The sequence below is a fragment of the Rhinolophus sinicus genome, chromosome 9, assembly GCF_057876585.1.
Source record: "Rhinolophus sinicus isolate RSI-liver-muscle chromosome 9, RSI-T2T, whole genome shotgun sequence".
In the NCBI taxonomy this organism is placed as follows: Eukaryota; Metazoa; Chordata; class Mammalia; order Chiroptera; family Rhinolophidae; genus Rhinolophus; species Rhinolophus sinicus.
The window spans coordinates 28,483,721-28,502,252 of record NC_142509.1 but is presented as its reverse complement, the minus strand read 5'-3'; the positions used below and the strand labels follow the sequence as shown (position 1 = coordinate 28,502,252).

Below are 18,532 nucleotides of genomic sequence, written 5' to 3'. Positions count from 1 at the left end.
CTCTGCATTCACTTTAGTGATAAAATAACCATGGTTACAGAGTAAGAACCTGTTCAAATTTCCCATCCTCATCATTTCCTCCAGGAGAAAAATCTCCCTAATCTCTCACTAAGACAGCAGATACTGAAGGCTTCTTTGTGGAGCTGCAGAGACAGGAAAAGCTGCAGATTTTCTTTTGCCCTCCTCACTTTAGAATCTGTACACCTGAAATCTATGTAATTTTACTAACAATTGTCACCTCAATAAATTTAATAAAAATAAAAAAAATCTGGATTCCCTTTTCACTTTGGACATCAAATCTGCTCCCATTAAGGCTGACATAGAATTTGGGGGGTTTTAGGAATCTAAAAGCCAACCTGCCTAGCCTCCAGCCTCAAGGCCAGACAGCCCTATATCATCTGTTGTAGTCCATTTAAGCTGCTATAACAGAATACCATAGGGGTGGCGGTTAGCTCAGTGGGTTAGAGCGTGGTGCTAGTAGCACCAAGGTTGCCGGTTCGATCCCCGCATGGGCCACTGTGAGCTGTGCCCTCCCTAGAAAAAAAAATACAAAAAACAGAATACCATAAACTGGGTGATTTATAAACAACAGACATTAATATTTCCCAGTTCTGGAGGCTGGAAATCCAAGACCAGGGTGCTAGCAGTTTCACTGTCCAGTGAGGGGCCTCTCCCTCATAGATAGCTGTCTTCTCACAGTAACCTCACACGGTGGAAGGGAAAAGCTAGCTCTCTGGGGTCTCTTATATAAGGGCTCTAATCTCACTCATGAGGGCCCCACCCTCCTGATCTAATCACCTCCCCAAGGCCCCACATCCTAACCATCAACTTGGGGGGTTAGGATTTCACCACATGAATTAGGGGGGACACAAGCATTCAGACCATAACATCGTCTAGGAAGACAGCCTTTCTTAAATTCCCATAGCAGTGTTTTCCAAATGTCCCTAGAGATCAGAATCAGCTGGGGTGCTCGTGAAAAACACAAATTTCTATCTCATCCCAGACCCACTGAATCAGAATCTCTAAAAGAAACTGTATTTTTTACTAGGCATTATTTCACAATGTGCTCAGAAATTCTAAGGTTCCAAATGTGCTCTCTCTGCACACATGAATCAAAAGTGCATGAGAGAGCGAGAGAAAAAGAGAGAGAGAGGTTTTAAACGCAGCTTCTGGGGTGGGGCCCCACTCCAGGCCTAACGTATCCAAATCTCTGGGAGCGGGGCTCAGGAGTCTATATTCTTAGCAATCTCTCCCGGCGATTCCTATGCCCAGTTAAGCCTCAGGAGCCCTGTCTAGAAAGAGAATTCTTCATCCTCCTGCAGATAACTGCCTCAGGAGCACCGTAGGTTTGGTGCCTTATTAAGAGACTCATCTTGCTTTGCAGTATCTTGTCCACCATCAGACAAACCAAGAGCGATTCTGCCTATAAAGACATGCAGACCACCCGCAAATCAAGGTAGGAAGGCCTGGGGCCCACAGCAGGGGGGTTGGGAGGCACCCCACAGTTCCAGGGACCAGGGCAGAGATGCTCCTCACCAAACTGTGGAAAGCAGGGTGGGGATGGGGGACTTTTTCCTTCTTCACTGGAAATAAGCCCCTTAAATCCCAGGGCTGCGGGGTGAGTACCCAGGCATTTCTCCCCAACAATTGTACACCACACCGTTAAAATCCTCCAGTAGTGGAGGGATGAAGTAGAGACGATGTGTTACAGGACTAGTCCTTCCCTCTTTACTCGGGTGATTTGTCGTGAGGGAGAGGAGAACTGCCCCCATTTCATTTATTCATAACATCCCACCATGTGCCAGGAACAGCACTAGGTTGGGGGGATTCAGCAGCAAATAAGACAGACGCAGTGTGCACTCATGGATCTCACTGTCTGGACTGGGGTGATAACTTTCTTTTGTACCATGAACCCTTTGACAGTCTGAGGAAGCCTATGGATTCTTTCAGAAAACTGCTTTTAAATGCACACTGTAAATTACAAAGGTTTACAAAGAAATCTATAGTAATATACACCACGATAGTAAAATCAAATTTGGATGCAGTAATCTATGAGCTTCTTCCGCGATGCCCTATACAGCAAGACTCGGCAGCAGCTCCAGTAACTACTGTAATTTTGGATTCATGTCGAGTGTAAATGATTTTTCAAAGTATCTCCCGCAATTGTAATGGGATGTGCATATATCTGTGGTTTCCGTTTCCGTTAAAGGCTATTTAAAACAAAGATGTAACCTTTTTTCCATCTGCATTTGTAGACTCCTTGAATCCTGCCCATGGTTAAGAATCGTTGGTCTAATGGGAGAGTCATGCATTTATCAAATAACCCCACAGACTTAGCCATATAATCGTGACGAGGGAGGGTTCTGAAGAAGTATGGAGGTTTGGCTGCATGGTGAACACCAGAGTCCTAACCAAGACTGAATTTGACATTTAAGCTGAGACGTGAGGAAAAAGGAATTCTCCTCTAGCCTATGACTGGGAAAGGCAGGAACAGTGTTGCAAGCTGAGGGAATAGCATGTGCAAAGGGTCTGCGACAGGAAGCAACTTAGAGGCACTGAGCAAAGACCAGTATGGCTAAACATCAACGAGAGCCAAGGAAAGGGGAGACTGAGACAAGCAAGAGGGTCTTTTGTTGTTTGTTTGTTTGTTTATCACAGCTAATAATACTATTTCCCTCACCTCTCACCTCATCCCTGAGTCACACTGTCAGCTCTAGAAAAGAAGAGAGCCATCTACAGGAGGAAGGTCAAAGCCAACATGCTCCCCAAAGGATTCATTTGTAGGTGTGGGGCAGCTGGTTGGAATCCAACACAAGGCCTTCTGGGTACTAGTAGTGGGGCTCTGCATCCCAGCTAGGGGATAAGCATTTGTTCCATCACTTGCCAGCCCTAAGACCTCTAGGCCCAGTCCCATGAGCCTCTGGGAAAAGCAGTAAAGGCCACGACCTTTCCTATGGGTAGGGGACTGGGAAAGTGCCAGGCCTGCCTCCTTAAAGAAGTCCCACATGTCACAAGGCCAACAGGGAAGGGCTAATGACACATCATAGGGATAAGAAAACAGTCTGACCCTCTAGAACCACATAGATAAAGGAATCAAGTCAATTTTTGAGGCCTTTTTGGAAGAAGCAAAGGAAGACAGGGTGGGAGAAAAGGTGCTAGACCTTGGTGCTGAAAGCCCAGGTCACTAAAGGAGGACCTGGGAAAAGGCATAGAGGAGGGATGGGCATGAAAAGGGAGTTTGTCCCTCTCTCACCAGGAACACTGTCCAGGCAAAGTCACAGCAGGAAGCAGCCCCCACGTAGAAAGGGTCGAATGGCAGTCACAGACGAGGAAGCTGACAATCCAGAGTCGCGTTACTCGCTCACAGACGGAGGTGGTGGTACCAGGGCTGGACTCTGAACTCAGCTCTGTCTGCCTCCGAAGTCAAGTGAAATGGGGATTCGGCTCAAGGGGCCAGTTTAGAGCAAAGAATCCTTGAATGAAGAGGCAGTCGGGGGTCAGGGACACCCAAGACCACGTGACTAGCAGGACTCAACCAGCCCTTCACCAAATCTGCTCTCACCCCCGGTCAAGTGCTGATGGGCGTAGAGAGGGGGATGGACGGGTCCACGATGAGCTTATCCTCCAGGGAGAGACCAATTTTATATGAATGAAACTGAGATACAGAAAATAGTTCATCCCGCCAACATGCAGAGGCAGAAGGTCAACGCTGGATGCTGGAGGAGAAGAGTCAGAACAGGCAAAACGTGCTGCAGACCACGGGACACTGTAGCATTTGGTGGAAAAGAAACAAGGCCTCTCCAGGCAGCGGGTATGGTAGCAGCAAAGGTGGAGAAGTGGGAAAAAACACATGGGGTTCTATGGTGCTTTGATTAGAAACCACCTCCCTTACCTGAATCCGGGAGGCCAGCAGGTGTCACGGGAACCCTGAAGGTGCCCTTTTTGTGAAAAGCGAGCTCCGGGCAACTTGAAACCCTCCCTTTGTGTTTCAGCGACAGATCCAGCAGTACAAGCAGAGGAAGCCACAGCCAACCAATCCAGAAGAAGTCTAAAAGGTAAGCGAGTGGGCAACGGAAGGAGCCAGGCCCCAGGGATGGTGGCGACCACACCCTCTGACTCCCCAGGGGTGTGGAAATAACCCAAGGCAGACGAGGCTCCTGTAGCCACAGACACTGGTGAAGGACAAGGGACTCCTGGGGCAAGGAGCTCATGGGCCAGATGCCAAGGGCCACACAGACAATGGCAACAGATGCTTCCGGGGTGCCAGGCTCTGGGCAAGGCAGTCTGTAGTGGTCATCTTGCTTGTTCCTCAAAAGCAGTCCTATGAGGAGGGAACAGCATCCCACCTACAGAGAAGCAGACTAAAACCTGGCCAGGGAAACGTCTTGCCTGACCCACATCACGAAGGGTGGCCCTGGAGTTGGAACCTAAATCACCCAGCTCCAAATTCCACCTTCATCTCGTGGTCCTGAACATTTGCTGGACTCACACGACCCGATCTCTCCCTGGGGACTCATGGAGTAAGGCCTGCCCCGGCAGCCTGGTGGTGTTGAGGTCTGTCCTTCCTCCATCCAGGGGATGCCAGGGGAGGCTCCAGAGCACCCAGCCTCATGGGTCTGTCCCTTGGGCCCGATGCCCCAAGCCCTTCTTCTCTGTGCCCACAGCCGCACCACCGGTGACATCAGCCACTGCAAGAGTGAGGTGTGTACCACCATGAGGGCCAAGTTTTACAGCGTGGCCCAGGAGGCCGGCTTCTGTCTCCAGGACAAGATGGAAATCCTCATGAAGTAAGGCCACTCGTACATCCATTCACTCAAAGGACAGTCATCTGGCATCTACTCGATGCCCACTCGATGCCCAGGGCTGGGGCTTCGAGAAGAACCTGTTCCCTGCCCTCAGAGACCTCAGAGCAGGGGTGTCAAAACTGCAGCCTGCGGGCCAACTGTGGTCCACAATCCACTGTTAATTGGCCCGCAGCAAATTCCAACAATATATTTAGTTTACTTAAATATATTTAAGTATATGCCAGGTGAGGCAGTACGTACTTCACCTCGAGTGAGTGGCCTGGCTGTTTGTGTATTTTACTGCATATGGCCCTTGATAAAAAAACGTTGAAAAAAGTTTGGACAACCCTGCTTTAGAGCCTCTCTTGGAAAATACAAGCAGAAACAAAATAATGGAAATACGGAACAGGTCGAAATGATCATCACTGCCACACAGGCAGAGAACGGGGTGCTATGAGAGAGAAAGCATGAGGCCCTAACTCCGGTTGGGTAATCTGGGAGGACCTCTCTAAGGAGGAGAGCTTAAGGCTGAGCCCTGACGGAGGAGGAGCGGGTGAGGTGATAAGAGGGTAGAAGGACATTCCAGGCAGCAGGAAAGGGGCACAGACAGTCCTAAGGCTGAAAGGGACATGGAAAGTGTGAAGAGGACAGAAAAGTGGTGGGTGAGAGCTGCATCGTGCACAGCCATGAAGGTCATAAGTTAAGACTTGGAACTTGATTTTAAGCGTCCCAGGAGGCCGTTAGAAACGTTTCTGTTCTGACAACCCGGGAACCTCCTTCCTTCCCAGGCTACCCCCTGAGTACAGTGAGCACTCACCCCAATGAACTCATCCCTTCCGGGAAGGTCGCCTGGTGACCCTTTGCTTTCTCTGCGTGCATGGGCTACCTGCTCTGGGCCACGGATTCGGGGATGATTTGTCCCCACTTTCTGGGAGCTCCCAGTCTAGTGAGGGAGACAGACAAGTAAATATACAATTACCACACAGGGTGATGAGGGTGAACAGGGGGAGTAAGCAAGGGGGCTAAGGGAACACAGGAAGAGGATGTCCTGCCTAGCCTGTGACAGCAATCAAAAAGGTATTCCTGGAGGAAACGGCATTTTCAGTTTAATAAAAATAGACGATATGTCCAGGCACTTACTAGGTACCAGTCATGGGTGTTAAGAGCTTTGTGTTTATTTATAATCCAGTCCTCACAACAATCCTGTCGAGTAGGTGCTATTATTAGACCCATTTTATAGATGAGAAAAGTGGGCTCAGAGATGTCTCTTGTCGAAGGTCACTGCGTGGTTAAGTAGGAAAGGTGGAATTCTAAAGGTGGAAGTCACACAGGAAAAATAGGAGGGCAGAGAGTTCCAGGGGAAAGCAACAGCAAAGTCCCAGAGGCCAGAAGGGGCACAATGGGCCAGGATCTGCCAGTATAGCCAGGTGTGGCTGGGACTTAGGTTGCTTGCAAGGTAATCAGAGATAGAGGCCAGATCATAAAAGGTCTTACTAGCCTCGCTGTGGAGGTTGAACTTTATCTCAGAGACTTCGATCATGAACCAAAGTATAGACTGCTGCGAGAAAAGGGATGGGAAGGATGGAGATGAAGGTGGAAAATGTTGTAGGCACTGAATAATCCAGAGCCTTAGAGGGCAAATTACTCTGAGGGCTTTATTCTGACTAAAATGGGAAGACGTTGAAATTCATATATAGGTGAGTGATATGGTTATATTTATAATATCAAGTCTCCTTAGAAAGATAGGACATATACACAAAATGCTAAGGGGAGAGGGAAGAGAGGAATCAATATGAGTTAAAAATCTATTATGTGTCTGGCGCTAAGTTCAGCACTTAACACACATTATATTATTTAAACCTCACCTCTGAAAGCTCGGAACCTTTATTATCCTCCATTTTACAGATGAGAAAGTTATGTAAATACAATCAAAAGTAGACAGAAAATGAGCACTGACTTTTTAAAAAAGTGACTGTATTTGGCAAGGAATGAACATTTCAGAACCTTGGAGAGAGCTGCAGCCTCTTGTGGCCAGAGCCCGACTGTAAATTAAAGAGTGGCTGGGACGGTTAAGAAGGACCTTGTGAAGGAAAAAGTGTTTAAGTCAGAATCTGATTCTTCTTCCTCTTTTTCATACAACCTGTAATGCAGGCGCCAAGAAGAGAGAGGTCTCCAGAAGTTCCATTCTTTTGTCCTTGTCTCGGATTTTAAACAGGATATAGCAAAAATGAGACATCAGGTCTCCACAGTAAAAGGAGATGCAAACGAAATTGCAGACCACTGGTAAAGATCCTGAGAACCAGATAAGATGGTCCTTGAAGGGGGTGAAGGGAGGGCTGTTGTACAAAATCACATTTGATCCTATCCTCCTTCAAGACATAGTGAGGCATCGCTCCAAAACTGTCCTTGGCTACCAGTAGGGCCCCCCAAACAGAGCACACTCAGGCAAGAGCCCCTCAGTTCCTAAACCACAAATAATCCAACCAGCTCTGTGTTCCATATTTATCTTGTGTTTGATTCAGACTTGCAAATAAGGACCAACTTGCCAGCCCCTAGGGGAGCGGCAGATGAGGCAAACCGACCTGAAAACTTCCCAAGTCTGCGGTCTCTGGGACGATTACTCTATTCCCCAAATAATTTAAGACCTTAAGGATACACAACGAGGAGGGCATATCCTGGGAACACTGTGCCCCAGCACAGGGCTGACAGATAACAAAGAGCAACATGAATTGAGTAATTATTGGATGGCAGGCACCACCCTGAGCAATTTTCAAAAATTATCTATTTTATTCCCGACAAAAATCCTGAAGGGCACATATTAATCCCCACTTTACAAACAAGGAAACTTCGGGATTTAAACCCCTGTCTGATCCCAGTCTTTATGCTCATCTGCAACACAGAACTGGAGGCTGATGAACTGATTTCACGAACCTATCGTATTTTGCTGTATATAATGCACACTTTTTTGCCCAAATTTGTGAGGGAAAAATAAAGATGCCCACTATACATGGGTGGTACTAATTCCATATCTATATACATACATATATATGTGTTTAATTCTTTTGTTTATGCTTATGAGTTAAAAATGTAACTCTAGAAATCAATAATGATATCTGTACGCAAAATAATACCCTAGAATATGATCATTGGTTTTGTTAAATTTACGACAAACTTGCAACAACGAAGAGTTCTTGGCCTTCTATGATGCGTCAATATCATAAATTTGTTGCCAGGACATAAAATTTCTTGTACCTTGTTTCTGTTCTTGTGTTTTGTAGTTATTTGTTACATAAAATTACTTGTACCATAATAGGTTAAAAAATAAACGCTAAAATTCCTTTATAATACAAAAAACAGTACCTGAATGTAAACAAACAAAAATTTGAATTAAAAACATAAAACAAAAGGTTTTGTCCCTGAAAGATGAGGCCAAAAACGTGGATGTGCATTATACACGGGAATGTGTTATGCACAGCAAAATACGGTAATCCTGGCAGGGCAAGCAAATCAAGACCTAGGAGTAAGATGAGAAAGTCTAAAAATGTACCCAGAATCCCTTCCGTGATTTTTAATAATGTGGAATGGGAGCTTACAAAGAGACATAAATACATATACAAATATGTATCGTAAAATATAAATGAGCCCAAAATGTATGGTGGATAATCAATTTCTTCTTCAAATTTTCCCACAATGGGTACATATATATCGGAGAACTAAAATCTTTTTTTAATAAAAGAGATGCCATCCTCCCCCTTTTTTAGAGAGACGCCTTAGACCTTGATCCCACCTGAACCACCTCCAAGTTAGAATTGACCCTGTTCCCACCATCGTGAGAATGGATCACCACACCACTCACACACTCTGTCACAGCACGCAGAAAGGTTCTCAAAACCCACTGAAACACACAAAGCTGTGGCCAAAGCTTACTCACTATCGGGGCTGTGGAAAATACATAAATACTTCCTCCTCCTCTCCTCCCCCCACCCCCTCCCCCCTCTTCTTCCATCTGGTGTGTGAGAGCCTCTTGCATGCAGGAGGGTATCCCACAGATGTATCCCATGTCCTCCCTGGCCTGATTAATTCTCAAAAGTGAAGCTTCAAAATCTCAGTGTCCCTTCGTTCCTTGTAAGCTTTTCACATTGTCTGTTTGATAGAAAAATCATATATGAGTCTCTTTAAAGCATGTCTCTAGTTTGTTTCTTTAATAAGATGCAAATCATGCTCCAGCTTTTACTACCCTTAAAAATTAATGGCTTGCCTGACCTGGGGGCCCTTTACCTTTAGGGTGGAGGAAAGTCCCCCAGATAAAGACTGCTGCTGCCCTGGGGACATCACACACGTGGTAGAGAGAGTGGAGGACCTGAGGTGCACAGACCTGCCTTCCAGCAGCTTCCTAACTGGTCCTCTCTTCTTGAAATTGAAGGTATTTTGATCTGCTGTCCAAACTCCCTGAAGATCTGAAGAATTTCCGCCCCGCCAAAAAGATCCTGGCAAAACTGCAGAAGTTTGGGGAAAACCTGGACCTGAGGATCAGGCCCCACGTTCTCCTGAAGGTGCTACAGGACCTGAGGATCTGGGAGCTGTGCTCTCCAGACATCGCCGTAGCTATCGAGGTAACGACCATATCCTTTCCCCTCACAGTGCCCTGGGTACCCTCCTTTGGTCATCCCTCAACATCCAAGGTGCTGGGGACACAAAGAAAAAGACATCAAGATCCCTGCCTTCAGGGAGCTTATCATCTAATAGAAGAGGGCTTGTCACGTGACCTTGTCACATGCAAAGGCCCCAAAGCAGAACAGAACTTGACTTGTTGGAGGAACTCATGGCAGTCAATGGGTTTGGAAGAAAGCAAGCGAGGAGGTAGGTGGGGATTACAGAGGTCAGTCTGCTCAGAGGGACGTTCCTAGTGCATCAAAGGCATCAGTGATGGCCGAAGGGGAAGGACTCCACACTAAAGTGTTAACAGATAAGGGTGTCACTTCCTTCATTTTTATCCGATGGCATATATACATTTTAATGGGACTTTCAAAGCTCAAGATAAAGAAGTAACTCAAATGGTGGCATTCTCAGGACTCTTGATGCCTTCATGCCAGGCTGGCTCTTCCACCGGCTGACCTGGGTGTGTGTATATGGGTGCAAGGTCAGCAGTGGGGGCAGGAGATGACCCTGTGGATAACTTCCTACATCCAGACTCCACTCCCTGCATCCCAGGAAGCTCTTTCAGGAAAGACTCCGTCTGGCTAGTCCAAAACTAACTCTAAGGCAACTATCCTACCTCCCCTTGCCACTTATGGGGGGTGTGGAAAAGGCAATCTCTGAGTAGTGAAGAGGAGGGGGCATATGGAGGCTTCCCCCATTTTCTGAGGTGAGTTCACAGCTCTGGTAGGTAAAACTTAGCACGCTCCTCTCCCGGTGAGAACATCGCGGGGATGTCTTCATCTAGAATCTGTGTGAAACTACATTCGGTGTCTCAACCCTTTCCTGGAAGGAAGCCCATAGTTGTCATCAATTCTCAAAGGGATCTGTGAACCCAAAGAAGTTTAAGGACAAATGACTTAAAAAGACATTAAGGAGTAGAAAAGAAAGAAAAATGCAGACAGCTGGGTTTGCCTGCTCTCCCCAAATTTCTCTGGGTCAATAATAACAAGAAGGGATTTAAAATGAGCCTGCTGAACCAGGAAGCTAGGAAGGGATCTTTTTCTTGAGAAAACCACCTCCAGCGTGATGCTCAAGGCATGTGAACACCCGAGTCGCTGGAGGCACCCTGGGGCCACCAGCCTCAGTCACAAATCCTCCAGGATCTTGTGGGGGCTGGGGAGGCAGGCGAGGAGTCTGGCTTTCACACTCAATCTGAGGCTGCCGCTGTATTTGCCCCCGCAGTTTGTGCGAGAACACATCATCCACATGCCTCAAGAGGATTACGTCAACTGGCTGCAAAACCGGATCAGCGTCCCCATCAGGCCCCACAGTGCCCGGATGTAGTCTGGGCCAGGGTCGACCAGCTGTCCCTGTGGAGGAGGGCGAGTCTCCACTGTGTTCCAGCTCCCTGCCTACTCTCGTGTGTACTCACGACGATACAGGAAGGGTCCATAGGATACACGTGGAGGCTGCCTGCTGGCGACGATCTACAGGGAGATCCTCCCCGGCGGAAACTCGCCTCAACCTCACACCCCAGGTTCCACCTTCCGTTCCTCATTAGTCCAGCCTGACTCTGCCCACTCCCTCTCCAGATTCCTTCACCCTGTTCCTCTTCCTCCAATTCTGGATAATAAAATTGAGCTGAATGTTTGATGTCCAGCTGCGAAAGCGTTGGAGCTGTGGCATTTGGGTGTGGTATTCATATTCTAATAACGGTTACCATTTATTGAGCTTTTGTTATTCAACAGGCCCGGTGTTGGGCAGTATTATTACCTGATAATATCATTTAAATCTCACAATATCTTGGTTAAATAGGTGCTGATGTTATCCTCATTTCACACCCCTGAAGTTAGAGTGTATTTCTCAACATTATATGTACAGCCATGAATGGGTAGTTGGGTGGGTGGGTGGGTGGATGGATGCATGCATGGAACAGCCCCCAACACAAACAGTATGCAAGAAAATCTCATCTTAGGAGTCCTCATATATGTTCTGGTGGTCTTGGTTGCATAAGGAAGCTTAATTTCCTGTCATCTCAAAATGTGTATGGGCTCATTGTCATTGAACCTCTTGTGAGCTTGAACTGACGCTTACCTACACTCTCACTAAGCTGTGTGACTTGTAGTCCTTTTACCTCAGGACTTAGTAAAATGAAGAGTTTAGCTGGAGCAGGAAATCAGAGGGAGACTCCTATTCCATGAGCGCTCTAGATTTATAGAAATCCTGGATGCACATGTGGCTTTGCACTAGACATGGCATGGCGACTGTGACAAACTGATATATATCTCATATACGAGTATATATATCAAATGTCGGCTGACATTTAGTTCCTCTGGAGAATCAGTGCAATGCTGCCAAATTAAAGCAAGTACAAGAACAGTCCAGGGAACACAGGGCTGGGAGTGGTGGGGGTGGGGGCATAACTCATACTTGAGATGTCAGTGAAGGCTTTCTCGAGTGGGTGATGATACCTGTAAGCTGAGCAGGAGCCAGCGGGAAAGGGGTAAGTGGACAAGGAGGGAGGGGAGAATGTTCCAGGTAGAACAGCAGGAGAAAGGCCTAGAGGCAAAAAGAAACCATGTCATTTGAGGAACTAAACATGAGCATGGCTAGACCGTAAAATCAGGTTGGCAGTGTAGGGTTGGGCGGAAGGTAGAAGTCAGATTTTCAGATGCCTTCTAGACCATCGTATAAGGTTTAGACCAACTTACTGGCAATTGGGAGCCATGGAAGGATTTAGAGCAGGGGAATAACCAAATGTGCATTCAGGGAATAAAATGGCACGGCAGGGAGCAGGGAGATCAGAACAAGGCTACGGCAGTGACTGTGGGGACAGCAGTGGCAGCAGGCATGGGGAGACACTGAACGGATATTTAACAGGTGGTAGCAGCAGACCTGGGTGTGGTGGGTAACAGTGGACAGAAGGAAGGAGTGCCAGGAATCACAGTCTGTTTCCCAGTTTGGACCACTGGGGGGAGGAGGGTGTCTTGAATGTACCAGGAGGAGAGGGGGGAAAAGAAAGTTCAGAGTGAGAAGCTGACGAGTTCTGTTTTGAGCATGTGGTGTGGGAGATGCTTGTGGGACAGTCGAGTAGAAGGATCTAAAACTCAGGAGAGAGGGCTGCACTAGGGACAAAAACATGACATCAACATCCTATGGGCCATGATGGTTAAAGTGGGCAGATGGAGGAGAGGCTAGCAGAGGGGAGAGAGGGCCCTGAGGACAGCATCACAGTCATCAAGCGGCCCACTCATGGTCTAGCAATGACGGAGGGACTGCTTTGTTCCAGACACTGTACAAAATGCTTGACACATGTATCTTTGTGATCCTGCAAAGCAGAGCTCACCCACTTTACAGATGATGAAATGGAGGCTCAAAAAGTGGTTTGTACTCATGTCCAGCTGACTCTGAGTTCCCTCCCTTCCCAAACTGCTGCCCTCTGACCCCCAGCCTCACCGTATGAGAGGAGGAGGTCACAAACGTTATCTTGCTTTGAGAATCACGCCCAAGGAAAAGCTCTGATGGCGGGGCTTCCTAGCATCATGTTAACTTCGATTTGCATCGCAACCCCCAGTTTGCAAATTAGATAATACTCCAGTGTTATCATAGCAGATGCTCACAGCATCCCTCTGAGGGGAGCTTTGTTATAATCCCCATCTTACAAGTAAGGATGCCCAAACTTAAGGTCATTTGCCAACAGCCACATAGCCGCTAAATGGCAGAGCCAGGTCCAGAATGTGTCTGTCTGTCTTGGGCAGGGGAGATGCTGAAATCACAAGACTGACTCCACCTCATGGCGTGCCACTTTCCGAGCCTATTTCTCAGAGCTACAGCACCATCTAGTGGCTGATATTAGTATTCCGCTCCCATCATGCTTGCCCGCGTAATATTACATAACCTGCCAAAAAGGAAGGCAGCAAGTATTACCAGCAGCAAGACCTCCTCTGCTTAGGTGGTCTTTATTTATGCAAACAAAAGAAGGTTTTATACTACTGCAATATGTTAGGGACTAAGGGGAGGCAAATACATCACCTCCCAGCTCCCACAGAAGAGCCACAGGGAGAAATTTAGAGGCTTTCGTCTTGGTATTCAAATTGGTCATCTTGGTGGGGGTCAGAGCCAGAGCTTCAGTAACACTACATTTTTAAAACCATTTACATCATCCAAATGGCGAAATTAACTATGCCCAAATCTTTCCAAAGACGTGAAACTCTTACCAAAGATATAAAATTTTCTCACAAAGAATTCGAGACGAGTTTTGTGGAAGGGAAGACACCCCCCAAGGTCAAACAGTTAGAGGACATGACCCAGTTTAAGGTGTTTCACGAGGCACCTTCATTTCCAAAGTCCCAAGAACCTAAGAACAGAGGTGGAAAAGAAAAACTGGCAACTGGGGACACTTTCACCTTTACATGATTTGAAGACGTTCGTGGGAACAGGTGTGTGAAGGTGCAGAATGATTCACACTGATTGGAAAACAAGTCTGGGAGGTGGCAACTGGGAGGCGGGAGCTGAGGGAGGGAGATGTGCAGTGTGGTGGGTGGAAGGTGGGGAGGCAGCTCATGGATGTTTGGGGAATGTTTGAGCCAGGTGAGACCTTGTCATCTACTTGAGCTCGAGTAGCACCTACCATGTGCCAGGCCACGTGAGAGATGCTGGAAGTATAAAAATAGAGACACCTTGACACGATGCTCCAGGACTGTGCAGAAAGGTCCTATAGTATGATGGTTAAGAGAGAAGGTTCCAGAGTCTGACTGAGAACTCAGATGCTAACTGTGCTCTCACCAGCTGTGTGACCTTGGGAGGTGTCTTCACTTCTACATACCTCATCTGTAAAATGGGTACACCACTAAGGAATCAATGAGACAGCATGCGTAAAGCATCCAACTCCCAGTAAGAACTCGATCAATGTTAGTTATGACAACATGGGGGTGTTGACAGAGAAAGTGGTGCAGACAGCGCACACAGAAAGCCACCTTCCCAATCTGGCAACTCAAGGCAGGTGTATCAGGCAACGTCTTTAGACCCATGCGATGAAATCACATTCTGGCTAATTTAACCCTGAGTTTTTACACGGCTACCTCCAAGAACATGAAGGGCTGATTGCCAAAGTCTAGGTCACATTATCACATGCAAGCTGCAAGAAAGCTTAAGAAGTTAAGTTCTGATTTTTCCAACTTTTATAATAGGAGGAGGATTAATCTCATCAAGTATAAGAGTCTCAAAAAAAAAAAAAAAAAAAAGGAAAGGATTTCAGATGCTAGCCACAAGAAAATAGGTAAAAGTGTCCTCTAGAGAAAGCTCCCTGGGATAAGTACCAGCTTAGCTGAGTCAAACCCAATCCACATCCCATATTTTACCACTGAAGAAACTGAGAGGAAGACTCTTCCAAGGCCACAAGCTTTGGAAAGAGGAGAGGACAGGGCTGGGAATGGGAGCAGCGGGGTTCAGGAGGGGACCCAGAGGAGATCTTTGATGAGGTGGCGAGAGGAAGATGCTGAAAGCCTCAGCCAGAAGTTGCTGCTGGGTCAGAAGTGGTGGCAGCAGGGGAGAAGCGTGAACAGCGTTAATCTCCAAGCCTGGGAAGAAGCTGGGACCCAGCAGAGGAGGGTGGTGTATGATAAAAGATCTGTCTTGTTTTTATCCCCAGTTCCAGGGACAGAGCTTCTAAACCCTTGGAAGTTCCCAAATGAGAGGACTATCTTTGTCCTTCATGATGGGGCCCTCAGAGTATTACCATTTGCAACAGCTTGGATGGACCTAGAGGGTATTATGCTAAGTGAAATAAATCAGAGAAAGACATGCCATACGATCTCACTTATATGTGGAGTCTAAAGAACAAAATCAACAACAACAACAAAAACACCAAACAAAACAGAAACAGACTCATAGATACATAGAACACATGATGGTTACCAGATGGGAGGGGGCTGGAGGGCTGAGTGGGGGAAAAAAGTCAATCCCTGAACTTCTGTTGGATTGATGAGCACAAGGAGCTTTTTTTTCCGGAATTGTTGACTATAAGGATAAAAATAAGCCAAGAGTTTCTGAAAACCACCACACACAGAGAGACTGCCAACAAAGAGAGGAAAACCAAGCTGAAAAATGCAGTAAGAGAGATGATAAACACTGGTTACATCATTTGAACACCTGGATCGAATTAATGTAACAAGAGAGAGAAAAGGAACGTATGGACAAGCATAGCCAAATTCTAGACACCCCTGAGGAAGCACCCATCCTCCCTCAGCTGGTAGGGCAGTAGTGGGGGGGAAGGGGAGTTTATCATGAGATACATCATGCAGGTAAAGCTAAGAGAAAATCCTGAGTTAAACCCACAATATCAATCAAGAGGAAAAGGCTTAAGAACACAGATGTTTTATCACTCAGCTTTGCAGCAGGTGTGAAAGTGCCCATTTGGATTTAAAAGAGCATGAAATAAATGTAAGGTAGGGGATGTTATCAGAGCCAACTCTCGTGTGTCTACTGTGAAAAGAGGTTCTGGGTAAGTGAGCGTCTTAGCTCCACAGTCTCCAAAATGGGGAGGTGGGGGTGGGTGGTACGTAAGATGACCCATTGGAGACCAGAAGAAAATACTGGGATGTCTATTTATAGCTATCTTGTTTTATTTTAGTATATGCTATATACTCATAGATAATGCTATAGTACTTTCAGGTGTACAACAGAAAGATTTGATATAAATATATATTGTGAAAGGATCACCACAGTAAGTCTAGCTCACATCCCTCGCCACACATAGTTACAATTTTTTTCCTGAGATGAGAGTATTTAAGATCCACTCTCTGAGCAACCTGAAAATACAGCAGATCCCCAGTGGATGCCTGAAACCGCAGGGAGTACTGAACCCTACATATTCTGGGTGTTTTCCTCTGCACACATACCTTTTCACGTAAAGGAAGCATGTCACAGCTTCCCTCTGCATGTCGGGATTGCCAGCCTCACCACTCTTGCGCTTTGGGGCCATTATTAAGTAAAATAAGGGTGACTTGAACACAAGCACTGTGGTACCCCGACAGTGGATCTGATAACGCAGCCGGCTACTAAGTGACAAGGGGTGGGAGTGTACACAGCATGGACGTGACAAAGGCAGGAGTCACGTCCCGGGTGGGTCGGAGCGGGACAGTGCGAGATTTCATCACACTACTCAGTGTAGCACGCTATTCAGAATGGCACGCAATGTAAAACTTACAAATTGCTTATTTCTGGAATTTTCCATTTAATATTTTCAGGCCGCAGTTGACCGTAAGCAACTGGAAACTTGGCAAGAGAAAGCACACGTAAAGGGGGACAACTGTATACACTCCAGTATTGTGAACTATAGTTACCATGCTGTACTTCGTATCCCCAGGACTTTACCTTATAACTGGAAGTTCGTACCTTTGGGCCACCGTCACTCAATTCCACCCTCTGTATCTGTGAGTTCGGTTTTTTTCAATGCATCTTCTAAAATCTCCTGCCATGTTAATTCTAGAACACTGGGCATGCCTCTGAAATCGGCGTTGCTCTCTCTGTACCCCAGTGATGCTCTCGGGTACCGGGAGATTTGCCACTTGAACTTGCACTAAATCTCCAGACACCGGCTTTTCTCACTAACCCTTCCTCGGCCTCCCCTTGGCTCTCTGGCTTCTCTCCAACCAAACTGGGCTTGCCAAGAGAAACAATGGGCCAAACTCATTCAGTTAGAAAGGTACTTTTACATAAAGTTGTTTTCTTTATACCTTTGTCGCAGTTTAATGGTCACATTTCCAAATGGCTGAGACTACCCGGAAGTCAGATGGCCCAGCACCTGAATGAAACAGCGAGAAGCAACACTCCGCAATGTCTTTTAGTCATCGCCATGAACGGGCTCTTCCGAGCACCTTCTAATCATCTCTCTTAGCCATGATAACAAAGGGTTGATGCGTCAGGGGATCCTAGAGGCTAATAATCCACCTCCAACAAGTTTTACTTAGGGCGACACAGCTTTGCCGAAACGGCGGCAGCTTCTCCCTGGTGAGCAGTCCCCACCGGCGAGGGATGAAAACGTACACAAACCATAAACTTCATGCTTTCTTTTTCTTTATACCAGAACTCATAAGAGGATCCCATCACGCATCCAGCAACTCTAGGGCATCTGAAATGCCGTCTCATTTATATCCCTATTACTTACACTGTACGATTTCAGAAACCACTGATGATATAAAGCAGTTTCCCTTTCCTTCTCTCTTCTCCAAGCTAACATCATTTCACATTTCCAGAAAACTGACCTGTGAACAGTAGGACGGCTGAGTAGGGCCAGCCAGGAAATGGGCCAGATGGCAAGATTGAGCTCTTTTCTCTGATGGGACCTCAGTTTCCGCATCTGTAAAATGAGAGGGTTAGATCATGAGGTTCCCCAAACAAACATTTCTACAAACCAGGCAAGTAATAAGAATAAATGAATGGGACTGGTGTAATATAATGTGCCTGTCCCCTTTGACAGGCATTTAGTGAGAAAGGCACTGGGAGTGGACAGATAGATCAGCTGTGGTCCTTCCTTGGTGATGCTCTTGGCCTTGGGAGGGAAGCAAGTACATGGACAGGTACCAACAAATATGATAAAAGCTATGTTCAAAGTACCATGTGAATCCATAGGCAGGTTGAACTAACTCTTTCTAGATAAATCCTGGAAGGTTTTAGAAGGAGAAGCCATTTGAGTTGGGTCTTGGAAAGGAAAGTGTTTTCTAAAGAAGTGGAAAGAGAAGGAGTGACATTCCAGGTAAAGGAAAACATCTGAGCAAAGGCACAGAGATCTGAAAGACAAGGACGTATTTGGGAGAAAAGAAGGATGTTTGTTACGGATGGAGGTTCCATGCATGAAGAGATGGTGAGAAGACAGTCTAGAGCGGGGAGCTGGAACCCAATCACAGAGGCCCTTGTGGACTTATTTTGAAAGTAATGAGGAACCAGGGACATGTTTCAAAATGTTGAGAGCTGGCGACATTTACATTCCAGAAGCTTCATTCTAGCTGCAGGGTGGAGGATGGGTTAGAGCCTCACTGTGCAGGAGGGTAGTCATTACTCAAGTCACAGTTCCTGAGCATATCAAATTCGGCTGGTCGAAATGGAGACAT

General features: G+C 46.6%; 1 protein-coding gene and 1 long non-coding RNA gene across 5 annotated transcripts in view; one reads left to right on the top strand and one right to left on the bottom strand.

Moving 5' to 3' along the window:
- The window catches only part of CCDC60 (coiled-coil domain containing 60), a 127,089-nt gene extending 116,021 nt beyond the window's left edge, over window positions 1-11,068 (top strand). Inside the window, exons 9-14 of one of the 2 annotated variants that reach the window (XM_019753964.3) lie at window positions 1,385-1,456; window positions 3,993-4,055; window positions 4,665-4,787; window positions 6,936-7,067; window positions 9,208-9,397; window positions 10,665-11,068. In XM_019753964.3, the coding sequence (XP_019609523.3) occupies window positions 1,385-1,456; window positions 3,993-4,055; window positions 4,665-4,787; window positions 6,936-7,067; window positions 9,208-9,397; window positions 10,665-10,766 (682 nt within the window). In that variant the 3' untranslated portion in view covers window positions 10,767-11,068. The remainder of the gene's footprint in view (window positions 1-1,384; window positions 1,457-3,992; window positions 4,056-4,664; window positions 4,788-6,935; window positions 7,068-9,207; window positions 9,398-10,664) is intronic. The other variant, XM_074321731.2, reaches the window with a different exon arrangement.
- The window catches only part of LOC141569253 (uncharacterized), a 296,091-nt gene that overhangs the window by 208,293 nt on the left and 69,266 nt on the right, over window positions 1-18,532 (bottom strand). For all 3 annotated transcript variants that reach the window (XR_012492757.2, XR_012492759.2, XR_012492760.2), the window contains exon 3: window positions 17,687-17,781. This is a non-coding gene — a long non-coding RNA (uncharacterized LOC141569253). The remainder of the gene's footprint in view (window positions 1-17,686; window positions 17,782-18,532) is intronic.